Source organism: Entelurus aequoreus, linkage group LG02 (assembly GCF_033978785.1).
Source record: "Entelurus aequoreus isolate RoL-2023_Sb linkage group LG02, RoL_Eaeq_v1.1, whole genome shotgun sequence".
Taxonomy (NCBI): domain Eukaryota; kingdom Metazoa; phylum Chordata; class Actinopteri; order Syngnathiformes; family Syngnathidae; genus Entelurus; species Entelurus aequoreus.
Genome location: NC_084732.1, coordinates 48,622,876 through 48,641,410, shown reverse-complemented (window position 1 = coordinate 48,641,410; position 18,535 = coordinate 48,622,876). Strand labels below are relative to the sequence as shown.

At 37.9% G+C, this 18,535-nt stretch overlaps 1 protein-coding gene across 2 annotated transcripts in view; it reads left to right on the top strand.

Moving 5' to 3' along the window:
- Positions 1–18,535, top strand: part of dhx38 (DEAH (Asp-Glu-Ala-His) box polypeptide 38) — a 33,714-nt gene that overhangs the window by 3,057 nt on the left and 12,122 nt on the right. Inside the window, exons 3-19 of one of the 2 annotated variants that reach the window (XM_062028215.1) lie at positions 1,167–1,336; positions 1,433–1,570; positions 1,689–1,851; positions 5,991–6,109; positions 11,369–11,442; positions 11,527–11,682; positions 11,762–11,923; positions 12,042–12,149; positions 14,428–14,546; positions 14,669–14,806; positions 14,905–15,091; positions 15,484–15,669; positions 15,750–15,890; positions 16,005–16,115; positions 16,342–16,458; positions 16,597–16,704; positions 16,802–16,914. In XM_062028215.1, coding sequence (XP_061884199.1) covers positions 1,167–1,336; positions 1,433–1,570; positions 1,689–1,851; positions 5,991–6,109; positions 11,369–11,442; positions 11,527–11,682; positions 11,762–11,923; positions 12,042–12,149; positions 14,428–14,546; positions 14,669–14,806; positions 14,905–15,091; positions 15,484–15,669; positions 15,750–15,890; positions 16,005–16,115; positions 16,342–16,458; positions 16,597–16,704; positions 16,802–16,914 — 2,310 coding nt within the window. Of the gene's footprint in view, positions 1–1,163; positions 1,337–1,432; positions 1,571–1,688; positions 1,852–5,990; positions 6,110–11,368; positions 11,443–11,526; positions 11,683–11,761; positions 11,924–12,041; positions 12,150–14,427; positions 14,547–14,668; positions 14,807–14,904; positions 15,092–15,483; positions 15,670–15,749; positions 15,891–16,004; positions 16,116–16,341; positions 16,459–16,596; positions 16,705–16,801; positions 16,915–18,535 lie in introns of both variants that reach the window. The other variant, XM_062028205.1, reaches the window with a different exon arrangement.

Genomic DNA, 18,535 nt, shown 5'->3' with positions numbered 1-18,535 from the left:
CTAACAATAAAAGTGACGCTTTTAACAGGGAGGTGTGACGCTTTTAACAGGCAAGTGTTGCTTTAAAACACGCCTCGCAAAATGTGGCGATTAGTATTACCATCTTTGCTTCAAACTTAGGTAAACATTTAAATAATAGGCATTTAGATCTGCACAAGGAGTTATAAATAGTGACATGTAATAATGTAGTTGTTATACCTGTCCTGCTGTTCCGCTCCGGTGCGGACCGTACTCGAGGAGCAGACGGCGGATGTTTTCGTAGGGGGTAACACCCTTCACTTTACCCGGAATTAATCTGCTAAACTCCGCTTTCGAGTCAGACTGCCGATGCTGCCGATTCATGACAACCTGGTTGCTCTATTATTAGTTTTGCAGGACACAACTGGAACCGTTCATCATAAAGCACAGTGCACATGCTACCTCTCTTCTCTCTCTTTACCCGCCCACTCACTCACTGAAGTCACTCAGCCAACACAATGCCATTCTTACCAACACACATACGCTACTCATAAGGTAACCAGCTCATCTGTTGTGCACATATAGATACTTAGACCCGTACACGGCTGCTTGGCTTGATGCCAAATATTAGCGGTGTTAATACCGCCCAATAAGCGTCAACTGATGCAGGTGAAATGACAGAATTTTGTAACAAATTGCTACAATTAGTGCTTTATCTTTAACAAATGTGTGTTTTACGTGATACAAGGCTTATGTGCACATTCATCCATAGTCTTGCTTCTAGGTTTTACTAATAATTGTATTTTTCTTAAAGCACAGACCAGTAGTGGCAACCATAAATCATGAAGCATTTAATATAATGTCAATAAAGCTTTTTATTCTATTCTAACCTAATACTTGATTATGGCAGACTATATGTAATATGGAAAATTGTTCTTTGAGTGCAACAAGAAAAGCCAAATGTGTTTAATGCCCTTTAATTTACATTTGAACTTTGTAAACATTTTATTTGAGTGCAATAGGAAACATATGTTTATTGTGTTGTAGGATTTTCTGTTAGAATAAAGTCAATATTGACATTTTTCGTTGTTCCCTTTATTTTGAAAAGTATCAATATACATTTTGGTACCAGTACTGGTATCGGGACAACCCTAGTCTGTACCATTTGACAGTATCTGTACTATCTATACCTTTCTGCATATCAGTAGGAAGTACCGTATGAGCGGCTCAGAGACACCTTCCAGTCCTGGAGGAGTCAGTGATGAATTCCGGCGCCGGCACCAGCAAAGAGAGAAAGACAGACGTGAGCACGGCGTCTTCATCTCATCTAAAGAGGACAGGAATAGAGATAAGGGCAAAGATCGAAAGAACGAAAGAGGTAATTCTGAACATCTCAGATTTGTAATGCTTCGTAGTAGTCATATTTTGAATCTTTGTTGTCAATGTAGTTTATGGTAACGGCCTTTTTTGTTAGATACACGAGAAGGCAGTTCCAGCAGCCACTCACACCGCAGTGAGAGGATTGAGCGCTCACAGAGAGATGGCTGGTCAGACCGCATCAGCCGGGGGAGCAGGCGGGATGATCCCCCGACCCCACAACAACGCCCCAGAGGTAATATTGTCAAGTAGGCTAATCGGTTCATTCACACAATTATGGAATGACATCTCTTCAGACTTCTCTCCATTTTCACTGGTTGAATAGCCCGTCATTGTTGTTTTTTCTTACATAGATGGTTGCACGCCTTCCCGCTCCAACTGGGAAGAGGATGACAGTGGTTATGCCACTTCACGGCTTTCCCAATGGGAGTCTCCTTCTCCTGCTCCTTCTGCAAGAGACTCCGACCGCTCAGAGCGCAGTCGCCTGACTGGCAGAGAGAGCGAAAGAAGAGACCGGTAAAATGTTATATCAAAATATGTATTTTATGAAATAATTTTCATTATTTATATGTTTGATTTAGGGCTGCACTATTAAGCGATTTTAAAATCCTATGCGGATTATTTAATTATGATGATGTTAAAAATAAGAACATTGTTAATTCCATGTTCCGCTCTATCATGTTTTGCGCCTCCAAGCGAAGCTACTCCTTCCTCCGAGAGCGTGCTCCACTCCAGTCTGCATAAATACAGTCGCGATCAAAAGTTTACATACACTTTTAAAGAACATAATGTCATGGCTGTCTTGAGTTTCCAATCATTTCTACAACTCTTATTTTTTTGTGATAGAGTGATTGGAGCACATACTTGTTGGTCACAAAAAACATTCATTAAACTTGGTTCTTTTATGAATTTATTATGGGTCTACTGAAAATGTGACCAAATCTGCTGGGTCAAAAGTATACATACAGCAATGTTAATATTTGGTTACATGTCCCTTGGCAAGTTTCACTGCAATAAGGCACTTTTGGTAGCCATCCACAAGCTTCTGGCAATCTTCTGGTTGAATTTTTGACCACTCCTCTTGACAAAATTGGTGCAGTTCAGCTAAATTTGTTGGTTTTCTGACATGGACTTGTTTCTTCAACATTGTCCACACGTTTAAGTCAGGACTTTGGGAAGGCCATTGTAAAACCTTAATTCTAGCCTGATTTAGCCATTCCTTTACCACTTTTGACGTGTGTTTGGGGTCATTGTCCTGTTGGAACACCCAACTGCGCCAAAGACCCAACCTCCGGGCTGATGATTTTAGGTGGTCCTGAAGAATTTGGAGGTCATCCTCCTTTTTCATTGTCCCATTTACTCTCTGTAAAGCACCAGTTCCATTGGCAGCAAAACAGGCCCAGAGCATAATACTACCATCACCATGCTTGACGGTAGGAATTGGTGTTCCTGGGATTAAAGGCCTCACTTTTTTTCCTCCAAACATATTGCTGGGTATTGTGGCCAAACAACTCAATTTTTCATACATTTTTCATGAATTCATAAAAGAACCAAACTTCATGAATGTTTTTTGTAACCAACAAGTATGTGCTCCAATCACTCTATCACAAAAAAATAAGAGTTGTAGAAATGATTGGAAACTCAAGGACAGCCATGACATTATGTGCTTTACAAGTGTATGTAAACTTTTGATCGCGACTGTATATGGCTCTACATACACACACGCCATTGAGTCATTCATGTATTTATGGCCACAAATTAACCCCAGAATGCGGATTTGGTGCTTCTGGGTTCACCCTTGTTTATAAACAAATTATAATGATCGTGTGCGCGTTGTAACTACTTACAACACAGAACACACCGCATACACTCCTGTTTTGCCAGATAATACGTAGCAGAAGGGCTCTCTTGAGACAATTTGCGACTTTAACATTATATTTAGCAAGGAGAGGTATGCTTTAACAGTGATAGAGGAGTGTGTATGGAGGTTAACTTGTGTCTTCATTACGAAAGCTTTTTTTTTTTCACACTAAATTTATGTAAATTAATTTTTTGCGTTTGAACTTTGTGAACTGAAATTTTTTACATTAAATTATTCTAAATATTTAATTGAAAATCATTTCCAGTGTTTTAAAGTTCAGTGTAAAAAAATCAATATAAAAAAATTCAGTGTAAAAAAATTCATTGTCGAAAAATTTGCTGCTTCAAAATGCAAGACTCACTTCCAGTAAATTAAGACAGAAGCAATCGATCCTGTCTCAGATCCAGCCAATGAGGTGTCAAGTTTGAAGTCACGTGACACGGGTCTCGTAAAACTGAATAAAAAAAAGCAGTTAACTGGGCTATCTTGTCATAATACAAACTAAGTAACATTTCAATGCGGCCTGCTGGATATTTTCAAACTATAAAAATTATTCCAATGGTTAGAATCTGTACTTTTGAGTGACATATGAAGCTCTGGCAATGAACATTGTGGGGCAGAGTGGGGGGGGCTTGTTTTCAGAACAAAAAAATTCTGATAGCGATTGTCAAAGCGAGGCAGAATTCGACAGCAAAGTTTGGCAGAACAGTGATATATTGACTATGTGTATATTTTTTACCCTTTGTGTTTATGTTTCACCGTGTTTGTTGCTCTTGCATGATTATAAAAGATGTCGATCAAGGAGGTGGTCTGCAGGAGAGCGACGCATATTCTCAATATGCAGTGTTTTATTGTTAATCATTTATATTGTAAATCCCACATTGTATATTTTTATATACATTCTGACTGTCATATAATTCAGTAAAATAACTAAAGTTCATTCCGTTTTCATTCTTAGTTTTTTACTGAAAAAGACACTCAAATGTACATAAAAATACAGAATGTGGGATTTACAATATTAACTATGAACAATAAAACAGTAAATATTTAAAATATATTAACGTTGCTCCTCTACTGCAGACTACCCGACATCTTTTATAATCAAGCAAGAGCAACAAACATGGCAAAAAATAAAGGCAAAAGGATTTAAAAAACATCCACTTATTCGATATAATATCACTGCAGTGTTTCCCATAAACTGCCAAGATACCTGTGGCGGTGGGGGCGTGGCTATGGGCGTGGTCACCATGACATCATTGAGTACTTTGCATAATTTACTACATTATTTGATTTTCTCTAAAAAGGCTAAAAAAATGTATACTTACTATTTAATAATAACAGTTTTGTTTTAAACGTCCATCCATCCATTTTACAATATAATTACAACACTTTATGTACATATTTATATACAGATTTGAACAATAAGTTATTCACTGAAATATATTTATTAATTGTGGTTCTTACAAAAAAATATCTTATAAAATATAAAAGCTAAAATGTCTCAAAGCTCTGCCCCTTTAATTAGTACATACTAAATAATTTAACTTTAGCCTACTACTACAACCATATTATTTACCAGCAACATAAAGTGAAACAGAGGCAGAGTTGTCCTGCCACAGTCAGTAACAAATAAACAGAAAACAGTAGTGGTGGTAGATAGACACTGAGCTTCATCAAACATCTGATCCACTGAACAAAGAGCTCCAAAAATCTTGAACTTTAGACTGCCATCAGTTTTACTCCCGACACTTAACCATGTGTTTCCTACCGCCTGCAGACTTTGCACCCTTTGTTATATACACATGTTGTGTTTCTAATATAAATACATTTAATAAAGTCAAATACAAATAAGGCAACAAGAGAAGTATCCTACACTTCTCTTTTGTAAAGTAAATCTGAACAGCCGATATGGGCATCTACATCAACTATATGATTTGCCTGAGAAGCTGGAGAGGACAAAAAAAAAATATATATTTTTGTTATTTTTGTTATTATTTTTATTTTTATTTTATTTATTTGTGGCGGACGTAATTCTTTCGTGGCGGGCTGCGACAAATAAATTAATGTGTGGGAAACCCTGCACTGTTCCTATGGTCACCGTAGTGTGTTGTAACTTGTTCATCTATTAATGACCAAACTTTGTCTTGTGAACAACAAGTTTATATGCTCAAACATTTATTCCTCCCTCTATGAATGCATCCAAACATGTTGTCTTTTTACGTTTACCTGAACATCATTACCCAGCACCATCTGCTGGTCACATTGTGTATCACAGTCAGTTTAGCTGCATATCATGACGTAGTATGTCACTCAAAAGTGTAGATCTTAACCATTGGAATCATTTCTATAGTTAGAAAATATCCATACAACATGAAATGTTAATCATGTTGTATTATGCCAAGGTAGCCCTGTCAACTGCCTTTTTTATGTTGTTTTGCAAGGCCCGTGTCACGTGACTTCAAACTTGACACCTCATTGGCTCGTTCTGAGACTGCTCGATTGCTTTAGTCTTGATTTGCCAGAAGTGCTCTTGCTTTCTGAAGCAGCAAATTTTTCAGCACAGAATTTTTTTACACTAAAATTTTTCACACTGAATTTTTATATGTAGAATTTTTTACACATCATTTTCATATATATATGATTTTATTTTATTTTTTTATTCGGTTGTGTTGATGCATATTGTGACATTGGGTATATCAATTTATTTATTGACATTGTCTGCACTCTCACGTAAATGTAATTTGCACATATTCCCTTAAGCTAATGCAGTGTTGTCTCTGTTGCTCTGACTTAGGTCAGTGAGAGGCCGTTATCCTGATGACACACCTCTGCCCACTCCATCCTACAAGTACAACGAGTGGGCCAATGACAGGAAGCATTTAGGCTCCACCCCTCGTTTATCTCAAGGAAAAGGTACTGTCTTTGTGTTTCCCCTTAGCTGGACAACACTGAGAGGGCGGGGCAAGATAGAGACTACACACAGTAACATTTCACAAACTTTCAGGAAAAGAAAGAACAGAGGACTTTAAATTAGTTCTCAGTCTAAATTAAGATGTCATTGAATTATTGCGATTACTTCTCCACATCGCTCCTCAATATGCCATACAGAGAGTAGGTGAGCATTTTTAAACATGTAGAGACAGAAAGGACATGTCATATTTAGTTACTTAAACGGACTGTTTGCAACTTGTTTAAAGTTAAATTTTTCCACAATTATAGAATATATTTAATAGGTAACGTTTTGTGACAATCAGAAAGTTAAGCTTGGTGAAACACTTATGCACAGATCAAATTAAAAAAATGTTTTACACTGAATTTATTTAAAGGCCTACTGAAATGAATTTTTTTTATTTAAACGGGGATAGCAGATCAATTCTATGTGTCGTACTTGATCATTTCGCAATATTGCCATATTTTTGCTGAAAGGATTTAGTAGAGAACATCAACGATAAAGTTGCAACTTTTGGTCGCTGATAAAAAAAAGCCTTGCCTGTACCGGAAGTAGCGTGACATCAAAGGTTGAAAGGCTCCTCACATTTCCCCATTGTTTTCAATGCAGCTAGAGCGATTCGGACCGAGAAAGCGACGATTACCCCATTAATTTGAGCGAGGATGAAAGATTTGTGGATTAGGAACGTTAGAGTGAAGGACTAGAATGCAGTGCAAGACATATCTTTTTTCGCTCTGACCGTAACTTAGGTACAAGCTGGCTCATTGGATTCCACACTCTCTCCTTTTTCTATTGTGGATCACGGATTTGTATTTTAAACCACCTCGGATACTATATCCTCTTGAAAATGAGAGTCGAGAACGCGAAATGGACATTCACAGTGACTTTTATCTCCACGACAATACATCGGCGAAACACTTTAGCTACGGAGCTAACGTGATAGCATTGTGCTTAACTGCATATAGAAACAAAATAAATAAACCCCTGACTGGAAGGATAGATAGAAAATCAACAATACTATTAAACAGTGGACCTGTAAATACACGGTTAATGCTTTCCAGCCTGGCGAAGGTTAACAATGCTGTTGCTAACGACGCCATTGAAGCTAACTTAGCAACCGGACCTCACAGAGCTATGCTAAAAACATTAGCTATCCACCTACGCCAGCCAGCCCTCATCTGTTCATCAACACCCGTGCTCACCTGCGTTCCAGCGATCGACGGTGCAACGAAGGACTTCATCCGATCACAGATGCGGTCGGCGGCCCGGAGACGGAGAAAGTTAAGGTGAGTTCGGCGGCTAGAGCGTCTGCTATCCATCTCAAAGTCGTCCTGGTTGTGTTGCTGTAGTCCGAGGCTAATACACCGATCCCACCTACAACTTTCTTCTTTGCAGTCTTCATTGTTCATTAAACAAATTGCAAAAGATTCACCAACACAGATGTCCAGAATACTGTGGAATTTTGAGATGAAAACAGAGTTTTTTGTATAGGATTTAATGTGTCCGCATACTTCCGTTTCAACGATTGACGTTACGCGCATACGTCATCATACATAGACATTTTCAACCGGAAGTTTAGCGGGAAATTTAAAATTGCACTTTATAAGTTAACCTGGCCGTATTGGCATGTGTTGCAATGTTAAGATTTCATCATTGATATATAAACTATCAGACTGCGTGGTCGGTAGTAGTGGGTTTCAGTAGGCCTTTAACTATATTTTTGCATCTGAATTTTGTGAGCTGAATTTGTATGCTGACAATTGCATTGAAAAAAAAGTATAAAAATTCTGTGTTAAAAAAAAAATCAGTGCTGTAAAATTTGCTGCATCAAAAAGCAAGGCTCACTTACGGTAAATTAAGACGGGTTTGAAGTCATGTGACACAAGTCTTGCAAAACAGCATAAACAAGACAGCTAACTGGGCTACCTGGGCATAACACAACATAATTAACATTTCAATGCGGCCCGCTAAATATTTTCAAACTATAGGAATGATTTCAATGGTGAGAATCTGCACTTTTGAGTGACATATGAAATGAAGCTCTGCTTCATGCAGACCAGGCACGAACAAAGCTTGTTGACAGAGCAAAAAAGCCTGATAGCGAGTGTCAGGCAAAGGCAGATTTTTACAACAAAGTTCTGCAGAACAGTCATATTTTTACAAATAAGTGGATGTTTTTTACCCTTGGCATTTGTTTCGCCATGTACTTTGTTGTTCTTGCTCGATTATATGAGATGTCTATGTCTTGCTTTTTGAATCAGCAAATTGTTCAGCACAGAATTTTTTTATTTTTTAACTGAGTTTTTAGACACTGAATTTTAAAACACAGAATTGTTTTTAATGACATTGTCAGCTGTTTGATGTAAAACAATTCAGTTCCCAAAATTCAAACGCAAAAAATTCAGTAAAATAAATTCAGTGTCCAAAAAAGCTTTTGTAATGAAGACATAAATTAACATCAATATTAGCTTTATTTTGGCACCACCCACAAGAGATATCTTAGAATATGAAATGATTAAAAAACGGATGCAAAGGGCACCGTGTAGAGTTCGAACAGGTAAGCAAGACCATAAATCACTCCAAACATCGTTGTTGAGCTGTGGCCTAGTACTGTTTTTCAATGCGTATGCGTATCCTGAAAGTTTGTACTCGGAGAGAGCGGGTCACAATGATCGAACGCCAGCACCCTCTAAAATCTGTATCATTCATTCATTCGTTTTTCACTATAAACACAAAATAACAACTTGTTTTTTCAATATTTGGTTTCAGTCCCAAAACGAAAAAACAATAACACATTGTTTTTCCAATTTCCGATTTTGTGCACAATTGGAAAATGGCCAAAATGGATAATGGGCGATTTTACTTATTTTTTGCAAATTCAATTGAGGCACCAAGTTTACCCGGAAGTAGTTTTAGGTGGATTTGGGGTTGCAGGTGAAAAAAAAAAGTAGAAAAAGACAGGAGGACTGAGGTCTAAATGAAGTTGAAGTTATGGGATGCCTTTTTTTTACCTAGCCAAACATTGAAAATGTTGTATATGCAGTACACAAATAGAAAAATATGCATTTTTAAAATATCCATGTTTGTCTGGATATAGCCCTGATATTCGGCGAAACTCCATGTGGAACAAGACATTATGTTGCACTACCATTTCCTTATAAAGAGATAGAAATAAGCGCCTTTTTAGCATTCCAGTTCAGATTTGTTGTTTCCTTTTTCAGATATTTATCCACATTTGTTACTGCTACTTCGAGTGATTCTAAATTCACTCTTTATATTGTGTAATTAACAAGGCCCTTAGGTACCTGCTGCCATCAATCAAAGTTTAATTATACAGCCCTTAATGATAAATGTCTCAAAGGGCTGCACAAGCCACAACGACATCCTCTGCTCAAATCCCACATCAGGGCAAGAAAAAACTCAACCCAATGGGAACAACGAGAAACCTTGAAAAGGACCGCAGATGTGGGGATCCTCACCTGGGTGACCGGTGCAATGAATATCGAGTGGATACAGTTAATAATGTGAAAGTCCAGTCTATTGAAAGACCAGCAGGGGATCATATTGAATTGAGACAAGTCAGCAGTGCAGAGACGTCTCCAACTGATGCAAAGAGAAGTGGTTCATCTTGGGTCCCGTCTTTGAACAGCTAGCGCGTCATCTGTGGAGGCTTATCTATGGTCATCTGATAACCTCTCCATGCAGAAAATGGGGGCAGAGCAGAAAAGAGAGACAGCAGATCAACTGGTCTAAAAGGGGGTCGCATCTTAAGTGCACAGGAAGCCAGTATAAAATTATATATATATATTAGGGCTGCAACAACTAATCAATTAAATCGATTAAAATCGATTATAAAAATAGTTGGCGATTAATTTAGTCATCGATTCGTTGGATCTATGCTATGCGCATGCGCAGAGGCAATTTTTTATTTTAAAATAAAACATTTATTTATTTATTTTATTTTTTTAAATTTTTATAAACCTTTATTTATCAACTGCAACATGTACAAACAGCTGAGATACAATAATCAAAATAAGTATGGTGCCAGTATGCTGGTTTTTTTTCCAATAAAATACTGGAAAGGATAGAAATGTAGTTTGTCTCTTTTATCCGATTATTAATAGATTAATCAAAGTAATAATCGACAGATTAATCGATTATCAAATTAATCGTTAGTTGCAGCCCTAATATATACATACATATATATGTGTATCTAATATCTTCATAAGATTATTGTACTTTGAGTGACGTAAATGATTGTGATCTGTAATTGCCGCTAAGCCGGCCTTTTTTGTGAACACGCTCAGCATGACAAGATTATGTGTATCAAGGTATTATCCAGTTTTGTATTTATATTACATCTTCAATTTTTGGTTAGTTTAAAATAAAGACATCCCATAACTTTAACTTGATTTAGACCGCTCGAAGGGACAAGCGGTAGAAAGATGGATGGATGGATGGATGGGTCTTCCTGTCTTCTGCTATGTTTGTTTACCTGCAAGCCCAAGTCCACGTAAGACTTCTTCCGGGTAAACTTGGTGTTTCATTTGGATTTGCAAAATTAAAGTTAAATTGTCTGTTATTCGTTTTGTCCATTTTCCAATTGCGCACAAAATCGGAAATTGGAAAAACTTGTTTTTTGTTTTGTGTCTGGAACCAAATCTTGTAAAAACAAGTTATTTAGTTTTTTTTTGTTTTAGTTTTATATTAAAAAAATATTAAACAAATGATACCCAGATTCTCTAAACACCTTTGTAACTGTGACATGCAGCAGCTTTTAAGAAAAAGAACAATGTATAGACCTGTATTATATTAAATGTTTTGTAGCACAGAGGCGCTAATGCTATTTTGAAGCTTTACTGCAAACATGTCGACAGTAGTGTTCAATAACACCTCCGTAATCGCAGGCTTGCACACACGTAATAATGGCTTTCAACTCTAGCAATTGCAAATGGCAAGGTGCAATCAAACACCAGATTTCCAAACGTCATCATCTACACTGCAACCAGACTGTTGAGTATCCTTAAAATACAACTTTTGAGATCTCGTACTATATAAAAAGGAAAATAATATAACTTGAGGGTGCCGCAGTGCCAGTATTTAATACAGGGAAACCCTGCATTACATCATTAAACAATGGCATAAGGTAAACACAAAGAGACTTTCAAAACCAGTTTATCTCGAAAGACCTCTGCTAAAGGTCCTTACTTTGTTTACTTTAGGTAAAAAAGATGGCGAAGGTGGAATTTCATTTGAAAACAGGGATGAGAAAGAGCAATGGGAAGAAGATCAGAAGGTAGGAGTCAAGATCAATCGAATACAGTATGTTCCCTTGAATTGCTCATAGTCCCCATTAACCTTTTTGACCTACACTTTGCAGCAAGCAGACAGAGACTGGTACATGATGGATGAAGGCTATGATGAGTTCCACAACCCTTTTACGTCCACATCTGATGAGTATATCAAGAAGAGAGAGCAGATCCTTCAGAAGCAGACTCAGAAAAGGATATCTGCTCAGAAACGTCAAATCAACGAGGTAATTATATTCTATTGCACCGCGAGTGTGGAGTTTATGTTGTGTGTTATGTTTAACAAGTACGTTTCTCTGTTAATAGGACAATGAGCGATGGGAGACCAATCGTATGTTGACCAGCGGTGTAGTGCAGAGGTTGGAGGTGGATGAAGACTTCGAAGAGGACAATGCAGCAAAGGTTCACCTGCTGGTTCACAACTTAGTCCCGCCATTCCTGGATGGGAGAATTGTGTTCACTAAACAGGTATAGTAAGGTTACAGTAGTAAATCCAAAACAATGTTGAGCAATGTATACATTTATACAAGTAAAGAGTTTGTTCTAAATGTTTGTTTGCCTTTGTGCATTTGTCCTGTCGCTGCAGCCAGAGCCTGTCATTCCTGTGAAAGATGCCACCTCTGACATGGCCATCATCTCCCGCAAGGGCAGTCAGCTGGTTCGTAAACATCGTGAACAAAAAGAACGCAAAAAGGTAGGATGGTTCATTTAAAACACAACAATTGCTGAAAAATGTATCACATATTCATAAACACTACGCTCTTGAACACTTTCTAAACTTGTATGTAATTCTAACACATAAAATATTACTTAAGAATGATAATGGAAAATTAGCTGTGCGGTGAAGACGGCAGTGGCGGCATGACTCTTGTGTTCTTTTGAGTGAGGAACAAAGTTATGGAAAGTTGTTTAAGTCTTTTTAATAGACACTGCTGTCGTGGTCCTTATATTCCTTTTAACCTCTCTTATGGAGCAAAATGAAGATTCAGATAATAGCTGGTAATTGAGCTACCTTGTTTAGCATAGCCAATAGGAGATTCACCTTTTTAGGTAAGCATCTTCCTTTGGGGCTTGGATTCAGTGCCAGAAGCCTGAAGCCCGCTCTGGTCTGTCTGCGCACAGCAAGTCCGTGCTTTGCACAAAATTATTTGTAACCTAAACTTTAAACACACTAAACACAACAAATTATTCTGTGTGATTTTGCATATGATTTTGGGGATAGGTTGATTGGCAACCCTAAATTGGCCCTAGTGTGTGAATGTGAGTGTGAATGTTGTCTGTCTATCTGTGTTGGCCCTGCGATGAGGTGGTGACTTGTCCAGGGTGTACCCCGCCTTCCGCCCGATTGTAGCTGAGATAGGCTCCAGCGCCCCCCGCGACCCCGAAGGGAATAAGCGGTAGAAAATGGATGGATGGATGGATTTTGCAATGCTACTTTGTGAGTGACAGATGACAACAAGCGGCCACAACAGATAAAACAATATTCTTCAACAGTATTAAATTATTATTACGTCGGTTGAGACACTTTAAGGAGGACAAGATGTCTATCAATCACTTTATCGAACAAAACTGTTGTCACCACACCAAAAAATTATTAGCAAAAAAATACAATCTGGCAAAACTGGCCAAATTTTGCCATAAAAAACCATGCCAAAACCAACTTTGTAATCTTTCATATCAACAGCAGATTCTCATCTCTCTCTCTATGTTTCTCTCGCTCTCTCTCTCATAATACAACTTAAATAACATAGCGTTAAAGTTTGCTCATGATATAACAAATGTGATCAATGAAAGCGGTACAACTTACCTCCAAAGTAGGACCTCCACCCAGACATACAATACTCGTACATAGCTCAAGAAAAACAATATTTCTTATTGTGAGGCAACAACACTAAACCCTGTTCCACCCTGCTGTATATGGCAACTTGATGTCCAATAGTAACCATGCTGGAATCCAGCAAGAAAGAACAATTTAAGGCAAGCCTCAGGTGTTTGGAAAACTTTAAAAAGAGAAGCCGTCATCCACATCGTTGGTGCACCATGGCGAGGCTGCTTAAACAAAGCTGCTGCTTCAGGGATTTTATTGGATGAGGGGGAATTTCTACCTAAGCAAGATTTTTAACTGTGACAAGACCGGACTTTTTTGTTAAAAATATGCCAGAGGGGGCCTTTATTACAGCAAAGGAGAAAGCAGAACCAGGACAAAAGCCGATGGAGAACCGGAGTTTGTGCTAACACTAGCTGTGGCTGGAAAGTGACCCTAAGCATGTTTACCACTCCCAGACTGTTCAACAAATGCCACAAATATTCAAGGACACAATGTAAAAGGATTTTCCTTTTTTTTTTTTTTGTAGCAACATGTTTGGTAACATTATGGAGTGCTGCCCACCAAAGGGACTTTTGTGTGCGTGCGGACACATTGACAGTTAAGCTGGGTGTTGTTGTTGTGTTTGGATAAATAAAGAAATTGTTTTGCCATTACCTGCTGTGTACGGTGTCACATGGGCAAAGCCGCTTCACTTCTGAATAGACGACTTGTAATATCAAATAGATGTTATGATTAAACATGTACTGTATATAAAATACCTATTTTTCTAAATTTAAATAATATGTGATGCACTGAGACTGTAGTACAGTAAGTTAACCACAACAAGGTGAGGGACAACTGTAGAATACATGTAATATACCTACAATAATCAGATAAAGCACCAAAAGACCTTTTAATTTAATATCTAACTCAGTCACTCACGATCCTAAATTTTGTGTTAAGGGGGTTACCGTAACCTTTGTTACAAGATTTTATGTTGTTATTGTTGATATTGCCAGTATTTGCACTACCTAATCATGTCACTAAATAATAAATAAATAAATAAAACTAAACGGTAATTTTCCCAGTAACGCTTTAATTAAAACTGGTGCATAAAACAAAGAATGTTGAATCATGTTTAATGACATGATGAATATGTTTTTAGGCCCAACACAAACACTGGGAACTGGCAGGCACTAAGCTGGGGGACATCATGGGCATCAAGAAGACTGAAGAAGGTGCGGGAGATCAAGAGGTTGGCGAGGATGGCAAAGTAGACTACAAGTCAGTCTGGCTCTTTTAACTGGTTTATACTGTAGTTTTACCCACATAATTGTAACATCCATCTATTCTACCCTTTGTCTTCATTTTAAGTAATTTTTTTATAATCTCTTTTTACATTATAGAGCAGAGCAGAAATTTGCAGATCACATGAAAGAAAAGAGCCAAGCCAGCAGTGAGTTTGCTAAGAAGAAAAGCATTTTAGAGCAGAGACAATACTTGCCTATTTTTGCTGTCAGGCAGCAGCTTCTTAACATCATAAGGTATGCTTAATGACACTTCATACCACTCAACGGCTCCAAAACCTTCCACATCATTCACTGAAATTACATGATCAACCATGTCTGTCTGTGCTTTGCAGAGACAACAGCATAGTAATTGTTGTTGGTGAAACGGGCAGTGGGAAAACCACTCAGCTGACCCAGTATCTACATGAAGATGGCTACACCAGCTATGGCATGGTGGGCTGTACACAGCCCCGCCGAGTGGCTGCCATGAGTGTGGCCAAGAGAGTCAGTGAGGAGATCGGCACCAACCTTGGAGAAGAGGTGAGGCAGATGAACTGACTATACACACTTGGCTATAAGGTGTAGATGGAAATATCACAGTTTACGTTTTTGACTTGTTTAATTTGGATTTGTCCACATTATTAAATCAGATACATTTCTTAACACAAAGTAAAATGAAAATGTATCTACCAAAAATATGAATTACAATGTAAGGCTGCATATAACTAAAACAAATACTGTTTGCTGACATCAATGCCTTTGTTGGCACTTTATTTCCAAAGTTTGGATGGATGATATACAGTGTAAAACTGCATATCAACTGAATTGGTTTTGGTAGAATGTTGACATGGAAATTGATAATTGATTACGCTAACTCCAATAAACTGCATATTTCAATCGATAAAAAAAAACTGAAATCTTATATGACGCAGGTGGGCTACGCAATTCGTTTTGAGGACTGCACATGTGAGAAAACAATGATCAAGTACATGACAGATGGTATTCTGCTGAGAGAGTCACTAAGGGAATCTGACCTGGACCACTACAGTGCCGTTATCATGGATGAAGCTCATGAGCGCTCACTAAATACCGATGTGTTGTTTGGCCTGCTCCGTGAGGTCTGTTTGTATTTCCCAGAGCTTCTCTACTTTAAATACATGAAATGAAGGTTTGTTTTTGACATCTCTTTTTCTATTAGGTTGTATCACGACGCACAGACTTGAAACTCATTGTTACCTCTGCCACAATGGACTCTGACAAATTTGCATCTTTTTTTGGCAATGTACCTATATTCCACATTCCAGGAAGAACATTTCCTGTTGACATATTATTTAGCAAGGTATGTGTTGAGGCATTTGCTCCTTTGTTCCATTATTGTTACACTTCTATTACCTTTCAACACCATAATTGCTGTATTTTTTTGCAGTCATTTGTTCTGTTTTTTCTTGCTTAGACTCCTCAGGAAGACTATGTGGAGGCAGCAGTAAAACAGGCACTGCAGATCCACCTCAGTGGGTTGATGGGAGACATCCTTATTTTTATGCCTGGTCAGGAAGATATTGAGGTAAGGTACAGGGCGAGGCATATTGCCTATTTAATTGAATTAAATGCAATAGAAGAACATTTGACTTTAAAGTTATCAAGATCTTTTTTGTAAGACCACAATAATAAACATTTTGCTAGATTCATACATCTCTGACTGAGCAAAACTAAGTATTATTTGTACGGGCAGAATTTTAGATACTATAGGATATTCTGTTATTTATTAAGATATAATCTTGTTCTTATAGGTGACATCCGATCAGATTGTGGAGCGATTGGAGGATTTGGATAATGCGCCTGCTCTGGCTGTGCTGCCCATTTACTCTCAGCTACCCTCTGACCTCCAGGCCAAAATCTTCCAGAAGGTTTTTTTTCTTTTTTTATTTTTCATCATATTGCATATTTTGGGTTAGCTAAAGGAGTTTCCCTTATCAAATAGCCTGTTGTGTAATCATCATTAGTGACAAATCATGTTCTCCACCATTGTTTTCCACCCTTTTAAGGCTCCAGATGGAGTTCGGAAATGTATTGTTGCAACAAACATTGCTGAGACTTCCCTCACTGTGGATGGGATTATGTTTGTTGTGGATGCAGGATACTGTAAACTTAAGGTACTCCGAGCCTCCAGCCACCTTACAACTCTCTGGCTAAAAATATATTGTATTTCACGATTGTGATGAGCCTTTTGTTTTATGCACATATTAACAGGTGTTCAACCCTCGCATTGGAATGGATGCATTACAAGTGTATCCCATCAGTCAAGCAAATGCAAATCAGCGTTCTGGCAGAGCAGGGCGTACAGGACCAGGGCAGTGTTACAGGTATTGAATCTTCCTCTCCATTGTTTTTTAAAGCAAGGAAACACAAATTTTACTGTCAAGAGATTTTACTTGACCATTTGTTGACTGACAAACACGCATTTTGCAGTACATTTTACATTGTTAATGCCCAATAAGGTATGTCTTCATGAATATGATAGTCATACGATGAAGATCACACAAATTATAGTCCATTATTTGTCAACTAATGCTACAATAGAGGTGTTGGAACAGGTGCTTGAACCTTAGAGCATGCTTAATTTTTAGCTCTGACTGTGCCATATGCACTTAAAAGGGACCTATTATGCAAAACCAACTTTTCTTACCTATTGGTACCGTTATTTTTGTATTTGGAATGTGAATAAGCTCCAAAAATTTGAAATGAAACCATGGAGTCGTGCCTTCCTTCAAGCTTACTCCAAACAAGCTGTTTTGAGTTTGCACAACTTGTGATGTCAGCGGATATCTCCAAATACGGTCAAGGTTTACTAAAAGAGCTTTGCACAAGTCCGATAAGTTGTAGTCGATAAGTTCCTTATTTTTCTCTATCATCATGTTGTAGGGTCGACTGACTCATACATGCACATGCATCCTCCGCTGTTGAGATTTCTAATACAAATTAGCGTATAGTTCGTACTCTGTCAGTAGACTCATAATGGAGGCGCTAAAAACTACAACATGGCTGACGCGGAGGAGATGCAATCAAAGTGCAGGCACATAAATAAGATTGCCCACCAAACGGCGCATACTTAAGAGACAGTCAGAAACTGGTATGAAGATGGTCTTTAACCTGCTTGGACCTGGCGTCCGCATATGTGGGCATCACATTTTTAGTTGTGTGGACCACAATCATACTTGCCAACCTTGAGACCTCCGAATTCGGGAGATTGGGGGGGCGGGCTTAAGGGGGGGGAGTATATTTATAGCTAGAATTCACTGAAATTAAAGTATTTATTATATATATATATATATATATATATATATATATATATATATATATATATATATATATATATATATATATATATATATATATATATATATAGTACAGTAAACAGTAACGAAAACACAGTTGTTCTACTAACTGTACTTTTCTTGCTGCTTACTTAAAAAAAAAAAAAACCCTTACCTTTCACTATTTGAGTAGCTTTTGTTCTGCCATTTGAGTACTGGCGAGCGATCTCTGAATCCGGGAACATATCCTTCACGGATTTGTTGAAAACATCCGCAAATGAGAACGGAATGTTGCTTGCAAGGTGGCCCATAATACTGGGCTGTGACCAGCCTTGTGCTTCTCTGACCGTTCATGATTGACTATATCCATTTGGCCACCGTGTTATGGGTAATAGATAAACCTATGGATAACGGAGACATATATAATAGTCTCCTTTTCAGGTGAGAGGACGCTAAAGGCAGTGCAATATTGTTTGTCCGGCTGGAAATTTTAGATCGTACAACTTGCCGTAGTTTTGAAGCAATGCATGATGGGAATCCGGATGTTGTGTGTCAGTGTATGAACTTGCCGGCTGGAATAAACACATGCTGAGAAATAGTTCCGTGCCTGCCTACTTTATGGGTTATAGATAAACCTATGGATAACGGAGACATATATAATAGTCTCCTT